This window comes from Amaranthus tricolor, chromosome 12, assembly GCF_026212465.1.
Source record: "Amaranthus tricolor cultivar Red isolate AtriRed21 chromosome 12, ASM2621246v1, whole genome shotgun sequence".
NCBI lineage: Eukaryota > Viridiplantae > Streptophyta > Magnoliopsida > Caryophyllales > Amaranthaceae > Amaranthus > Amaranthus tricolor.
Genome location: NC_080058.1, coordinates 8,593,402 through 8,609,619, shown reverse-complemented (window position 1 = coordinate 8,609,619; position 16,218 = coordinate 8,593,402). Strand labels below are relative to the sequence as shown.

Genomic DNA, 16,218 nt, shown 5'->3' with positions numbered 1-16,218 from the left:
AATAAAAATTATTGCGAATTAGTACTTGATTGAGAGAAATTTGCAGAGAATCAATATGATGGAAATGCAGTTTCCATTTCATGAACCGATTTACACACCAAATGGCTTCAAAAAGTGTTAGAACTAACTACATCCTGATATCATCATACGATTTACACACCGTAATGACTTCGAAAAGCTACCCAAAATTAAGCCATAACCCTAGATTCATGTAATTATAATCCCAAAATTTACACCACCAATTTTATCGGAAACATCAAATCCCTAATTTTAAGCCTTCTTAGGAGATTTTGTAGCAGTTTGTTTGGCAGGAGTATCACCACTTGCAGATTCCTTCTTTTTAGGCAAAAGGACTGGATTAATACTCGGCAAAACACCTCCATGTGCAATCGTAACACCTTGAAGAAGCTTTCCAAGTTCATCATCGTTCCTTATTGCTAGCAACACATGCCTTGGAATAATCCTGTTCTTCTTGTTGTCTCGAGCCGCATTTCCTGCCAACTCCAACACCTAAAAACCACAAATTTCTTCCTATCAGTTCGATTTCACCGTCAAAAAAATTCACACAAAAATAAACAAAATACTGACCTCAGCAGCAAGGTATTCAAGAACAGCAGCGAGATAAACAGCAGCACCGGAACCAACACGTTGAGCATAACGACCCTTTTTAAGTAAACGGGCGATTCTTCCAACGGGAAATTGAAGACCAGCTTTGACGGATTGCCGAACGGCTTTCTTTCTCTCTCCGCCGCCTCGACCACCGGCACCTTTGGTGGAAGTTTTGGTTGACTCCATTTGTTTGAAGGTTTGGAAGTTGTTCTTTCTATCTGTGATGAAATGGAGTAAAGATCGTATTTATAGGTAGTAGTTGGAGAGATTTTGGATCTTTAGGGAAGTGGGGGCGGATTGGTGAGATTTTAGATCTGACGGTTTTGCGAGTGTTGGCAATCTGTGGAATTTCAGCCGATGGATTTGGCTCTTTTGAGATCGACATAATTTATTAGTTTTCTAGTTTTACACAGATTTATGTTGGGTAATTTTTATAATTTTTTTTCGAAAGGAGTTTTACAATTTATTTAAGTTGGATAATTTGTATAGTTTTAATTTTATGTAAAAAAATATTTTAAAAGAAAAGAGAAAAAAAACCGCATGTATTAAGGAAATAAATAAAAATCAGATATCCGGTTTCCGACCCAGATTAAACGGGTATCTGGATTTCGAATACCCGGTTTAATTCGGGTCTGAAACCGGATCGCTTTTTTAGGTGTCTGAAAATGGGGTATTCGAATTTCGATCGACCCGATATCCGATTTTGAACACCCCTACTTTCAGCATATTGACAGTTGTCTGCAATTACTACTTATCTCCTGGTATTTTAAGTATTTTTTGCACTTTTTCATTTCATTACCGAAACTGAATTAATAATTTTAAAGTTTTTAATTTGGACGTTAAAGTGATCAAATGATCAGTTATAACGTTTAAAAGAAATCAAGATATTAATTATGAAATGATCACCTTAAATTAATCGATTACAAATTTGCATATCGTGAAAAATTATGTATTGACGGTCTCTCACAGGTCACAAACACAAGCTGCAGCCAAAACGGGGTAGTAACTAGTAATACGGTTTTAGGGCGTCGAGGCGGGAAATAACAACAGCAAATTCACGAAAATCTCAAATTTTCAATCCTGCGATAATCGAACAACACACACTTGCCTCCTTCACTTCGCCGACCTTCTAAATCAATTTGAATTACAAATTCCAAGTGAAGGGGATTCTTCAGAGGATTTCAGAAATATAAGCTTCTGCAAAATCTGGGTTTTTGTAAGTTTTTTAAATTTCTAGCAACGTATTTTCTTTATATTTTCTCAAAATCATTTACATTTGATCTCAATTCCAATTTTGCATTATTCCGTTGTTCGATTTCATCTTGATTAATTATTAATCAATTGTAATTCTGCAATTTTCTCTCCATCATTTATGTTTGTACATAATTTAAATGGCTATGGTTTTAGTTATTAGCAATGCTCTATTGCAAGGTATGTGACTTGTCCCATCAGCTGTATGTGCAATTGGTGTGGAGTTTATAGACAAGTAGGGTCTCTCTTACTAGGCTAGTCTTTTGGAGAATTCTTGTGTTTGACCTACAACAATTACAAATATTTGTGGTGCTCAACAGAATTTAATTTCTGCATGACATGTAAACTTAAAATTTCGTAATTTTGTTACCTGCATTTTTTTCTGTTGCTAAATCGGAATGACTAAAGCCAGACAAGACAATTGGAGGAAAAACTACGAACAACAGAGACATTGGGTATGGTACTATGGTTACTGAGCATTCAACAAAAACAGAAAATGGATAGGAAGACAAGTAATCTGGATATCTTAGTACACCACTTCAAAGTTCAAACATAAATTTCAACGAGTAATGTATACAATTACAAATGAATACAACACATACAAACACTCATTTTGTTTGCCATCTAAGACTGTTCTTAAATACTACCAAACCTTAATTGAATCATTTCTTGAGCAATTTTTCTCAACAAGGCTACCAGCCCACATAGTTTCTTGCCCAAACATGTAGCCCCTTCACCTGATCACCTCTCCAAAGGATTCTCCATCCTTTGCTCTGCTAAGCTCCTCTTATGTTGGATGGTATTGACACTTGGAGTAGCAGTTTTAGGACTAACTAGGAAGACAAATTATGTTATATATAGTCAAATTCTGAGGAAACATATAACAATAGTCTCATTTAGTGCCATAGTTGCTGTTGTCTATTGGATTTGTAAGCAAAGAAACATTGCTATTCGGGAACACAAAGTTTTGAGAAGGAGGTGATTCTAAAAGGCACCAAAGAAGATGTAAAGATTAGAGAGTTATTTATTTTGGAAAAGCATGTCGATAGAGAAAATTTCAAATGGTTGAATGGTTTGTTATTAGTTTCTTCTTGCTCTTAAAAGTTTGAAGACTTCCAACCTAGTTGGTTTTCTTGTACCTATTGAGTGTTTGGTTGCAAAATTGTTTTGTGTGTAAATGAGAAAAAAATTCATTTACCTAAAATAACAATAGCCGTCAACAATAAGATACTCAAAAACAACCTTTGATATCAACATGTAGACGATCTATAAGTTGTAAAGTTTAGTAGGTGCTAGAGAAAATAATTGAGGTAATTGATTTGATAGTACTTCATTCATTAACTTAGAGAATAAGTAAAGGGTTTTGTTATATATTCCTTTGGTGGCTTCCGAGACCTACACGAGTCGATACCTAGATCACTAGAGGACAAAGATGACACATCAAATTTCCCTAGTGTGAGAAATGGAAATGAATACAAAATAAAATTCAGTAAAAATTATTCTTTGGTATAACCTATAGCGAAGTGAGGGCACAAGACAATGAAATTTTAAACAAAAATGCTTTAACTAAAAATATCTCCTTCTAACACTTTCTACCATAGTGTAAAAATAAGATCCCATTGCACCGCATTGCGTCGATTGTATTGGAATAGTTTTTTTAAAAAAGGAACTCGTATCTATCTCTCACGTTGCAAAGGTGTATAAATACGCATTTTGGGTTGTATCAAGAGATATCTCATACGTTCAAATTTCAATTGATATTTAGGTGTTACGTAACTGCATCACATTTTCGTTAACGCGATCGTGATCGTTATTGGATCATTGCACTATGCTTATACTTCCCTCAAGTTCAGTGTTGGAGAAACATAATCAACTTGGTTAAAATTTGATGTTTAGTCTCAACGTGCACCTTTATGATTATGTCACCAAGTCAATCATTGGACTTACATTTAGGCTTCATCTCCTTTGTCCCAACTTTGTCTCTTATAGAGTAAAGATCAATCTCCACATGTTTGTTCTTTGCATGGTGGACAAAGGTTAACTGCTGCTATTAAAATGGCAATCTTGTTGTCACACTTGAACACAATAGCTCAAGGTCTTTGTTGCCCAATTCCTGTAAATTGTAGCTTAGCCACACCACTTCATAGATTATCATGTCTCTAGTTGATTTACTTAATGTTGCTTTCTTATTAAACTTCCACAATATAGAAGATGCTCTAAGTGTGTGGAGGATTACATTGTTAGAATGTCTAGTCAATATGTCTTCAGTATTGGAGAATCTCTTGGTCTGGAAATGCCAATAGACTCCGTAGCACTCTTAGCTGTTTGTAGTGTTCTTGTGGGTTGATGCATGAGGATATTATATGCTTGGCTTACTTATGATAAGATATATGACCTTTATAATCAATCTTTGACATATTGGAAATCTTAGTGGTCTTTCTTTCGGTATCAAACTCACTATGCATATCTATCACATACTAAATCTTCATTGAGCACAATCAATTTCAATTTGTGGGAAATATCTCAGAGATCCTTCATTTGTAATTTTGCTAGCTAGATACTCTTTTACTTTGGATATCAAGTTTTGAATATAGTATCATTATGAAATGTAAACAAAGAGTGAAAGGCTGGTCAAACTTAGATTGAATGAATTGAAAGTTTTGAGAGACAACTTTGCAAACCATTGTCTAGGTGCATGTTTGAGCCTATACAAACACTTTTGAAGTTTACATACCATAAGTGCTTCATTAGTTCCTTACTTTAATTGACCTTAATTCATCTTGACTCTTGACTCATAACTCAAGTTGATAGCAACAACTATATATTTTCCTACAAGTCACCATGCAAGAATACATTTTTGACATACATTTGATATGGGCCAATCTGACTTGGTATCTTGTTGTTAACTTTGCCACATTTTCAAAAGTTTATCCTTACACCTTTTCCGTTTGTGTTTGGTTTTGAATAGCCATTTCCATCCAAGTGTTTTCTAGGCAGTTGGTTATAGTGTAAGTTACCACCCTGGTAACTTGCCATATAGCATTGTCCCCAAAGGCTTCAATTTCTTTGTTTATAGGTGCAATTCATTGCTTATGTTTTATTGTTGGGAATACAATACGTCAACTTGATTTTCTTGGAGGTGGTTGTGGTTGTGGTTGTGGTGAGAGTTGTTGCTCAATGTAGGTTGTGGGCGTGTAGATTGTGGAGTTGAGTTTGGTGTATGTGGTGTTTTATCTGTGAATCTCAGCGACATTGTGTGTTTTTGTAGTGTTCGACTTTTTTAATCAAGGCATTCTATGTATATCAACAAAGGGGATTTATGATGCCGTGTCAACATTAATAAAGGGCATTCTAGTAAATTCTCACTTAGTGTTGTTATCTTTATATATTGTTGACAAATGTAATGAAAGCCAGTTTTTAGGAAATGAATGAAATAGTTTTGGGAGCAGCAGGGCTCGAACACTGCACTACCAATTTTTTTTTTCTTTTCCGTTCTTTCTTGCTTTGTTGCTTTTTTCTTTCTTGTTTTGGGAAGATATCAAACATACTCAAATCTAGATGTGTTACACATTCACACACGTGAAGGGACTCATTTTTGTTGTAACGAAGTATTTGCTCCCAATATTTTACATTTTTAGACACAAGAAATTTGTTACTAAACAAGTTCCAAGTGTTTCACTGTGTATGCCCTTTTTTGCAAACTAGGATATCCTTTAAAGGCAAGTCATTTAAGTCACATTCATCTCCTTTGTAAGAAGGATTATAGGCAAATGCAACGCAACCCCAACACTTTAAATGAGTATAGACAGGAGCCTTGTCAATCAATCTTTCATAGGGAGTTGAATTCCCTTTTGACGGGAGCCTGTTGAATATGTGTAAATTTCTCTTAAAAACTCTTTGAATGAGTATAGGTAGGGATGATGTGAAATTTTGTCTAAGCGCAAGCACAATCAATAATGATGCATATCTCTCTTATAAAAGTAGTTATATGCTTGTTTCCCTGTGTCAAATTGCTCGTAGAGAATAAGATATGTCTGAATTCAGGCACACACAGGGCATCATCAATTACAAGATCATTTTTAAGTTTCACATTACCTGTGTGTGAAATATCAGTTTTTTTGCTGTTTGAAAGGTTTATTTGTGGTTTGTTTTTGGCTAATTTGGGGAATGCACTTGTGTGTTACAGAGCTTAGTGTAACAGGTCTTCTCTACAATAGAGAAGTAGTTCCAATTGCAATGCTTAATAATGGTTGGTCACTTGGCTACATGAGACTGTAAACCTGGTGACGAGCTTATTTTAATCTTTTTGGAGATAAAATGGTCACAATGGTTGATTGCGTGAGTCAAATTTGGTGATTTTATTGTTTTGATGTTGAATATTGTTAGGACAGTCTAATGGTATGGAAGCGAATGTCGGGTCGCTGAACTCAATTGTTGCGAAGCTTACTGACATGGGTTTTGAAACCTCTCAAGTCCTGGAGGCTATAGAGGTTGTGGGTTCATCTCTGAATGACATAGTTGATCATTTATTAAACAAATATTCTGCAAGCAGTAAAAGCGATTCAACTCATTCCAGTAGTTCTACTATGTTGAAGAATGCAAAACTTTCACGCAAAAGATCTCATTCATCGATTGGTAACATGAGACAGTCTAGCATACTGGAGCTTCTTCAACCCATGGGAAAATCCAAAAAGAGGCAGGCTGTTGATTTACCTGAAGAGACAACTTCTACAGCAGAGCTGCAAAGACATCTTGAACATAAAGAAATCGACAAGCCTCATAACCAAGAGAATTCGGTACTAAATCATACTTTTGAATCATCTGAGACATTATACAGTTTGCACTCAGTTCAGAAAGCTAAAGTGGATGTAGAACTTGGACAAGATTGGGAGACAAAAGCCAACAGCCTGTTGCAAAGACATTTTGGGTATTCTATATTAAAGAGTTTTCAAATGGAAGCTCTGAGTACTTGGTTTACTCATCAAGATTGTCTTGTTCTTGCTGCAACCGGGTCTGGTATTAAATATCTGGTTTTTATATTCCTTTTATGTGTATACGTCATGTGCATGAATTGTCTCATTGCTTTTAACACTTGTATGTTTGCTGCAGGGAAATCTCTGTGCTTTCAGCTACCAGCACTGTTGACTGGGAAGGTTGTAGTTGTGATTTCTCCCCTGATAAGCTTGATGCATGACCAGTGTTTAAAACTAGCAAAACACGGTATCTCTGCTTGCTTCCTTGGATCTGGACAAACAGATAACAGTGTTGAGAAGAAAGCAATGAATGGCATGTATTCAATCATATATGTTTGCCCTGAGACACTGTTAAGGTAAATTTTTATGTCTACCATTTGGTGGTGGTCGTCATTGTAATGTTGTAGCAACTATACAGCTAATGTCACCTGGGGCTGGGAGGGTATCATATCAGCTTTGAAGATTTGATGAGGTTTATTGATATATGATGCAGACTAATAAGGCCACTTCAGAGGCTTGCAGAGAACCGTGGAATAGCTTTATTTGCGATTGATGAAGCACACTGTGTTTCGAAATGGGGACATGATTTTAGACCAGACTACAGGTTTGCTTCTTGCTTACCCTGGATGTATATTTGAACTGTGTATAAATTTATACTCATTCTTCTATAAATTGTGAAAATAACAGATTTTATGTTTGATTGTGTGAACTCCAAATTTGCATCTTCAAAGTTCTGGGCCTTCTGGCTATAAAGATGAAAGTCGAAAACAGAAATGCATCGAAAACTCAACTTTTTAATACCCAGGATCTGAGGGAGCATGTAAACTAAAATAATACTTCAGATCCATCTCTTTGCTTAAAAATCTTCAATATTAAGTTATAATGATTATCTAATAAAATAAATTAAGAAGTGAGAATGCAGTATAGTTTGGGTTTCAGATGAAAGAATAATGTCAATTTGTACCTTTGAAAAATGTACTTTCAGGTTCTTGATGAAAGTATAAACCAAATTATTCATCTATATTTTTTCCGCAAATATTTTTTGTTCTTTATCATTAATCCAACTAAAAGTTGCTAAATTAGGTGTTCCATCTCCCTGTTTTTTCTAATTTGTCCGTACTCTGCTGCCTACTTTCTTGGGTCTTTGGGTCAATGATAAGTGACTATGCAAGTGTTGCAAAATGAATATCGTGTCATGAAAGAACCAAAAACAATTACCATTGTATTTTCAAATGATCATCTTGTTCTTGTAGGCGATTATCTGTGTTGCGTGAAAGTTTTAGTGCCAGCTGTTTGGAATTCTTGAATTTGACATTCCAATAATGGCATTGACTGCCACTGCCACTGCCCATGTGAGAGAAGACATTCTGAAATCACTTAAATTATCCAAGGACACAAAAATTGTGCTCACGACATTCTTTCGTCCGAACCTTCGATTCTCGGTACATCTTCTATCTAAAAGATCTTTTTTTTGTAATGACGCTTTCTAGAGTGGGACAATTGCAGATTCGGGTGCTGGGTTTTTTATTTATTATATGGGTTCTTATTCTTGGTCAGTGATGAGCTCAACTTGTTTGCTGTTTTTCAGGTAATGCATAGTAAAACCTCATCTCCATCTTCTTATTCAAAGGACTTTCGAGAACTGGTACTAGCATACACTAGCAAGAGAACAGAAAAAGATAGAAGCCATTGTCTTAGGAGTGTCATGGAAGATCCCCAGGATGCATCAGAAGACTCCTGTAGTACCACTTCTGATAGTAGCGATGATGAGATCGTTGAGCAAGATGATGAGCCAAGCTCGATGAAGAAAGCAAGTTTTAGTGCTTCAGAAGAAAGACAATTATCAGTTGAGTTTTTGGAAGATGATTTTGACGACATTCAGACTGCAGATGACTTTGATGGTATGCAAACGTACTCATTATTGACATTGGTTTACTGTTTAATCATGTGAAAAAAAGCTAATCTATCTATATATATTTGTCCACTGCAGTTTCTTGTGGTGAGTTCTGTGGGAAGTCATTGGCTGATAGTGTACAGCTCAACAAGTGCACTGAGTTGCCAGATGCTCCTCCAGATCTGGTCGACAAATCACAACCCTTAAACTGTTCTTTGGAACAAGGACCAACTGTCATATACGTTCCTACGAGAAAAGAAACGCTAACTATTGCAAAATATCTGTGTGCAAAGGGTGTGAAGGCTGCTTCTTATAATGCTGCGGTAATATGTTTTTAAAAGATTGGATTATGCTTCATGGCTAGTGACATTGGTAGCTAGGTTAAGTTGATATTTTTCCGTCTTTGTATGTCATACGTTTTGTGAACCATTGACACACAAACAATTTTTTTTTCTTCATACGATTATGTACTTGAGCTCTTTTTTTACCATTTATTCTTGTGGAATTTCCATTTCCTTTCCTTCATTACTTTTATGGTGGAATGTGTTCAAAATCCAACATTTTTTATTTTTTTGTGTCAGTTGGCAAAGTCACATCTTAGGCGGGTACACAAGGATTTTCATGAAAATGCTCTAAATGTTGTCGTAGCAACTATCGCTTTTGGGATGGGCATCGACAAACCGAACGTTCGTAGGGTTATTCATTATGGCTGGCCTCAAAGTCTGGAAGCATATTATCAAGAAGCAGGGCGTGCAGGACGCGATGGAAAATTAGCAGATTGCATTCTCTATGCAAATCTATCTAGAATTCCAAGTCTTTTACCTAATAAAAGAACTGAAGAGCAAAAGAGACATGCTTACAAGATGCTAACAGATTGCTTCCGATACGGTATGAATACTTCAATTTGCCGAGCTAGAGTACTGGTTGAATATTTTGGGGAGGTTTTCCATCAGGAAAGGTGCATGTCATGTGATGTTTGCAGAAATGGACCTCCTGAATTACAAAATTTGAAAGCCGAGGCAAATATATTCATGCAAGTTATTGCTGCTCATTACAAACATCAAAGTTTCTCCGCTTATTCACACAGCCAGTTTATAAGAGAGAAGCCAAATCTCAGGATGTTTGTGACAAAGATAAGGGAACAGTCGCAGCAATACCTAGCGAGTGATCATCTCTGGTGGCGAGGTCTAGCTCGGCTTTTGCAAGACAAAGGTTTTATCAGAGAGGGGAGTGATATGATTGGTGTTCAAATAAGATGTCCCGAGCCAACTAATCAGGGACTTAGATTTCTCAAATCCAGTATGGACGAAGATTTCTATGTTTATACTGAGGCAGACATGGTGTTATCAGCCAACACAGATCAAAAGGCTTTCTCATCGTTTTCCGAGTGGGGTAAAGGATGGGCAGATCCAGAGATCCGCAGACAGCGCCTCACAAAGAGGAAATCGACAAGAAAGTCACGCAAATCACGAAAATCTCGTTTTAAAAATCCTAGACATCAGTCAAAGCAAATGACAGTCAAAGAAAGAATAAGTGCTAAGCTATCGAGGCGGAAGATATAGAACTCTCCACAAACTGATGACTTTTAAATGTTTTCAGTGATAGTTTGATCTTGAGTTCAAGCAATTCCTTGTATAATTTCTTGTCATGTAAGCTACTAATACAAGTTCAGTTGGTTTTGGCAATGTTCTATATCAATGCTGGAGTCAGCCCCAACTCTTGAGTATTGATTCCTGCTGCTGTTTTTTACCTATCATTTCTATGTTTCATTCCAGCTTTTTATAACAGGCAGTCTATATCACCTTGATCATTTAAGGCTTATAATTTCCACATATCTTCTATCAACACATTTAAGTGATTTTGATGTTTATGATGATCCTTGTATGTTTCTCACTAAATTATATAACATTAATGCTTATCATTCTTTTTTTTTTTTTTCCATATTTTTGTAATTTAATAGAATAATATGGTGTCTATATAATACATTATCACCCCACAGTTTCCTTAACTCTTCCAAAGACTGAAATGAGAAATTCAAATCAAAATGCAAGTAATTTTTTAAAAAACATTGACCAACACACTTCTATTCTCATCCACAATTTTACCATCTTTTCCATATTTAAATTTTTTTGTATCCTAATATTTCAAAAAACCAATTAAATTTAATACATTTCTTTCTTTGAATCCTATATTTCAAAACATAAATTTGTATTTGTGGCAAACTCGGAGACTCAATTTAAAGTATGCTAACTATGAACATGCACAAAAATGGAACTTTAGTGGCAAACATTTCCTTTGACAGATTTGATCAGAACAGTATTCTCTAAATAAAAGTTTTATCAATAACTAGTTCCTAAAGATGCATCATCAATTTGAAAATTTGAGATGAAATCCTAAAAGCAACAATAACAAAAATAAGAAAGCCTCTGAATTCCATCTATACACTCTACAATTCATCATGAGAATCATCAATATCATCCTCTTGAGTTGGGTTGCCACCACTCTTCTCATAAGCTTGTTTAATCACAGGATTACAAACAGCTTCCAATTCCTTCATTTTCTCTTCAAAGTCTTCCTTCTCAGCATTCTGATTATCATCTAACCACTCCAAAGCTTCTTTTAAGGTTGAATCAATCTTCTCTTTGTCATCTGACTCGATCTTATCAGCCAGTTTATCTTTGTCATCAATTGTGCTTCTCATGTTGTAGATATAAGTCTCAAGCTTGTTCCTTGCATCCACCTTTTCCCTCACCTTCTTGTCTTCCTCCGCGAATTCCTCCGCCTCTCTTACCATTCGATCGATCTCGTCTTGGCTTAGGCGACCCTTGTCGTTTGTGATCGTTATGGTTTGCTTGTTCTTAGCCGCCTTGTCTTCCGCTGTAACGTGGAGAATACCGTTTGCATCGACCTCGAAAGTCACTTCAATTTGAGGAATTCCCCTATAATTTTAGGGTTAAATATGAGTAACAGGATGGGTATTGGATAAAACATATGTGCTTGTTAAGATTTGAGTGCTTGGTGTGGTTATTACCTTGGAGCTGGTGGAATACCAGAGAGTTGGAATCGGCCGAGCTCACGGCAATCCTTAGTTAAGGTTCTTTCACCTTCATAGACCTTAATATCCACAGAGGTTTGTTGGTCTTGATAGGTGGTGAAGACTTGAGATTTCTTTGTGGGGATGACTGTATTTCTTGGAATCAATTTTGTCATCACACCGCCTACAGTCTCAATTCCCAAACTCAATGGAGCCACATCAAGAAGAAGGAGACCTGCCCATCAAAACCAAACAAACAAATTTCATTCACCAACATTAACTACACAAAATAAAATTAATGAAAATGAAGATTTTTGTCACAAACCACTCGAACTGATTTATTGGTTCATATATATATCCAAACGCAATGTTTTAGACTTAAGTTTTTTGGGATCATTGAACATTACTTTCAATGATTCCCACTTTGGAAGTTCGAATATATGCAACCTTACCTTGTTAGTGAATCGATGTTACTTGGACTCGAATGCTAATGTCGTATACTGGTACATTTGAGTCGAATACGGCTAAATATTCATTTTTAGCTCTAAAATGAGATGTCTAAGTGGCAAATCAATGTCCGACAATCAAGGATCGAACATGAGATCGAACATGAGTATGTGAAGCAAAATGAAAGACTCCGAATAATATAGGTGATAACAAAAAGGCATTCAAATAGAAATTCTAAATACATCAAGCCATATCTATAAAAGGAAGTAGAATGTTTATATACCTTGAGTTTCTTCACCTCCTTCACCGCTAAGAACACCACCTTGAACAGCAGCACCATAAGCAACAGCCTCATCAGGGTTAACACCCTTATTAGGCTCTTTACCATCAAAGAAATCCTTCAAAAGCTGTTGAATCTTAGGAATCCTAGTGCTTCCTCCAACAAGCACAATCTCTTTAATATCACTCTTCTTCAAATGTGCATCTTCCAAAGCTTTCTTCACAGGGGCCATTGTCTTCTTAAACAAATCTGCATTCAACTCCTCAAACCTCGCCCTCGTTAGAGGCTCAGAAAAATCAATCCCATCAACAAGAGCTTCAATCTCAACCCTAACTTGGTGTTGGCTACTTAGTGCCCTCTTAGCCCTTTCACATTCCCTTCTCAACTTTCCAAGTGCCTTCTTGTCTTTAGTAATGTCTTTGTTGTGCTTCTTTTTGATCATTTTGATGAAGTAATCCATGATCCTATGATCAAAGTCTTCACCACCTAAATGGGTATCTCCACTTGTGGAAAGAACCTCAAATACACCATTGTCGATTGTAAGGATACTAACATCAAAAGTACCACCACCAAGATCATACACCAAAATGTTCATCTCTCCACCTTTTTTGTCTAAACCATAAGCAATTGCTGCAGCTGTTGGCTCGTTGATTATCCGAGCCACATTCAACCCGGCAATTGTTCCGGCATCCTTTGTGGCTTGCCTCTGTGCATCATTGAAGTAAGCTACAAAAAACAATACATTCTTTTTAATACCAAAAACCGACACAGATTACTGTAACATGAACAGCTTTACTGACATTCCCCTGTATTGCTTGTACCATCATTCAGTTTTAGTACCAAGCATAGTAAAAGAGCAGCAACGGTCGCAATCAAGGAAATGACACGACAATGCAATCGCCATAACCGCAGTGGCGACAAGGCGATCCACATGCTTATTCTCCTTCGACAATGTGTATATTATAGTAATATACTAACGACCCGTTTTGGCAATCGATATTCTCTTGACAAGTTTAATGCTCATGTTTATTCTCATTTAAAAATTTCATTTTCCCCACAAAATTCATTCATCCCAATGTATTACTATTTTAAACCATGATATTAATGAATGTGATATCAAACTCAGGATATAATGGAATATTATAAATAAATTTTATTTTTATGATTAAAATTTCATCACCATGAAAATCACACCATACATATTATGAACATATGAACCTTAAATCCATATGTTTCCCATTTTGTTTTTTTACTGATTGAATTAATGCATTGAATAATCTGAAAAACAAATGGCACACTGAAAAGAAATTTATACCCATAACAAGAATTTCAGCAAGTTCACATACATGAAACAATCACATAATTTGTTGAGCCATTTTTTATTTATGAATATAAATCCTCAAAGGGCAATTACCTGGAACAGTGACAACAGCATGCTTAACAGTTTTCCCAAGAAAAGCCTCAGCTGTTTCCTTCATCTTTTGCAAGATCATAGCGCTGATTTCCTCTGGGCTAAACACTTTTACTTCATTATCCTTAAGCTTTACCTGAATGTATGGTTTTCCATCTCTATTCACAACTTTATAAGGCAACATCTTCATATCTCTTTGAACCTCTGGGTCATTATACCTACATTATCAAGTACATCACCAGTATACCCAATAATCAACCATAAATCCATAATCATCATCATCATACATTCACCAAGTACATATACCATACCCTAATCTAATCAAAGGAGATAAAAGATTATTGGGGCAATGCGACCAGTGGAACCTCTAAATACACAAAAAATTAATCATAATATAACCATCAAAATCCAACTTAACTAGATAATCAAAACATATGCACTATAATTGATTGATTACTTACTTTCTACCAATAAGCCGTTTAACATCAAAAATTGTTCGTTCAGGATTTAAAGCTGCTTGATTCTTGGCAGCTTCTCCAATCAACCTTTCAGTATCAGTGAAAGCTACCCATGAAGGTGTGATCCTGTTACCTTGATCATTGGCTATAATTTCGACATGCCCATCTTTATATACTCCAACACATGAATATGTAGTTCCCAAATCTATACCAATTACTGTCCCTTTAACCGTTTCTTCTGCTGCTGCGATTACTGTTATTCCAGACAAAAACTCTTCACCCACAAGAAAAAAAAAAAAAAAAAAAAAAAAAACAATTATGTCAACACTAAAACCAAAATCCCATTAACATCAAAATCGAAACCTCTAAATTAAACAATCAAGAAAACAAAAGGGTGAAAGAAATGAAGAAATCTGACCTGAAACAAAGAGAAGAATAAAATACAAAGCTAAATTCTTACGCGAATACATTGTTTATTTGTGATGGAATATTGTAAAAGAATGAGAATGGAGTATATGATTTGCAGAGAATTTGTGTTATCGATAATGAAGATTGAAGATTGATCGTGAAATGGATTATATTTATAGCTTATTATGATGATTATGATTATGGAAAAATTAAAATTAATATAAGTTGGTTATTGCTAGAGTATTCCCCCCAGTTATTTAATTACACGCAATAAAATATGAATTAGAGCCAATAAGAATTGGCCACGTTTGCATGATGACATAATTTGCATGGGCTTCTATGTTTGCTCCCGAAACTTCTTGATTTCTTTAGATACTACTAGGACACGTATTCTGGTGGATCGTAAGCAAATGAATACCCCTTTATCGGTTTAATTTAAGTTTTTTCTAATAAGTTTTTAAAATTACCTTTTTTTAAATTTTTATTTTCACCTTGAAAAATTATCAAATATCTTATTTTCTAATTTTCAACAAAGGTTGAAGTTTGGTATATCTATATAATTTATACTCATAAAAATAAATTTCACTATGTCTATTTTAGTTTCATGCTATGTCGATTGAGCCACAAGAGTGCAAGACAGAAGCTGACCAGTGACCTCAGAACAGGCGCTCGACCGGTCGAGCCAAACCTGCTCGAGTCAAGCGAGGTGCAGCCACGTACCAGAATGCGTTTTTGTTTTGTTGCAGGATTTTGTGGGCTTTAAGCCTTTTGTCCTAGGTTATTCTAATATGTTTTAGGGCTATATAAGGAGTCTTAGAACATCATTAGGGATAGGGAGAGACATATACAAAAGAGTAAAACTAGGGTTCACGCCATAAGTGTTTTTCCTCTTTGTAAAGGTTCAATCTTTACTTTAAGATTGTTCTTAAAGCTTTGGAAGGTGAGTCATTAGTGTAAATGAGTTTATATTAATAATAAAATACTTATTTTGAGGGGGGAGGTATCATTAGATACCTTATTTTGCCATTGTTGTTGCTTGCTCTGTTTTTGTAGTTTACTTTGCATTAATTTATTTATTGTTCTTCATCAAATATCATAGCCCATCACCAATATTACATTTCTCGCTTGTTTGATTAATGAAATGAATTAAGCCTTCTTTCTCTGTTCCATTATTTCTATTTTTCAATTATTCGTGCACCAAATAATTTAAATGAGATAATTTTATCATAGTATTAGAGTCAACTAATTCAACTATGAATGAGCTGAGTGTTCGTACAACTTTATTTTTTTTAAGCAATCACGACCTTATTTTTTATTTTTATTTAGTGTTCTTTTATTCACCAAGTACGTAGAGGTTTCTTGGTTTTATTCACCAAAAGTGTTAGTATAAGAGTTTCGTTTTTTTCTTTTTGTTTTTTTTAATCAATATTCTACAGGATGAATATGATGATTT

At 35.4% G+C, this 16,218-nt stretch overlaps 2 protein-coding genes and 1 pseudogene across 2 annotated transcripts; 1 reads left to right on the top strand and 2 right to left on the bottom strand.

Moving 5' to 3' along the window:
• Nucleotides 1-68: 68 nt before the first annotated feature.
• Nucleotides 69-840, bottom strand: LOC130796825 (probable histone H2A.1). Its single transcript, XM_057659226.1, has 2 exons — nucleotides 589-840; nucleotides 69-510 (listed from the first exon to the last, which is right to left on the bottom strand). Exons 1-2 carry the CDS (start codon nucleotides 793-795, stop codon nucleotides 271-273), a joined length of 447 nt encoding a protein of 148 aa, XP_057515209.1. The 5' UTR covers nucleotides 796-840; the 3' UTR covers nucleotides 69-270.
• Nucleotides 841-1,569: 729 nt separating this feature from the next.
• LOC130796868 (ATP-dependent DNA helicase Q-like SIM) lies at nucleotides 1,570-10,560 on the top strand (annotated as a pseudogene).
• Nucleotides 10,561-10,998: 438 nt separating this feature from the next.
• Nucleotides 10,999-15,006, bottom strand: LOC130828798 (luminal-binding protein 5-like). The gene is made up of 6 exons (XM_057694797.1): nucleotides 14,776-15,006; nucleotides 14,361-14,631; nucleotides 13,903-14,117; nucleotides 12,492-13,214; nucleotides 11,759-11,996; nucleotides 10,999-11,666 (listed from the first exon to the last, which is right to left on the bottom strand). The coding sequence occupies exons 1-6, from the start codon at nucleotides 14,825-14,827 to the stop codon at nucleotides 11,174-11,176; spliced, it is 1,992 nt and encodes a 663-aa protein (XP_057550780.1). The 5' UTR covers nucleotides 14,828-15,006; the 3' UTR covers nucleotides 10,999-11,173.
• Between the last annotated feature and the right edge of the window lie 1,212 nt (nucleotides 15,007-16,218).

Coding starts and splice junctions, on each gene's coding strand:
- LOC130796825 (XM_057659226.1), bottom strand. CDS start 795: ATGGAGTCAACCAAAACTTCCACCAAAGGTGCCGGTGGTCGAGGCGGC. Junction 511..588: donor TTGAATACCTTGCTGCTGAG/GTCAGTATTTTG, acceptor TGTGGTTTTTAG/GTGTTGGAGTTGGCAGGAAA.
- LOC130828798 (XM_057694797.1), bottom strand. CDS start 14,827: ATGTATTCGCGTAAGAATTTAGCTTTGTATTTTATTCTTCTCTTTGTT. Junction 11,997..12,491: donor AGGAGGTGAAGAAACTCAAG/GTATATAAACAT, acceptor TTTGATGGGCAG/GTCTCCTTCTTCTTGATGTG. Junction 11,667..11,758: donor GGTATTCCACCAGCTCCAAG/GTAATAACCACA, acceptor CTAAAATTATAG/GGGAATTCCTCAAATTGAAG.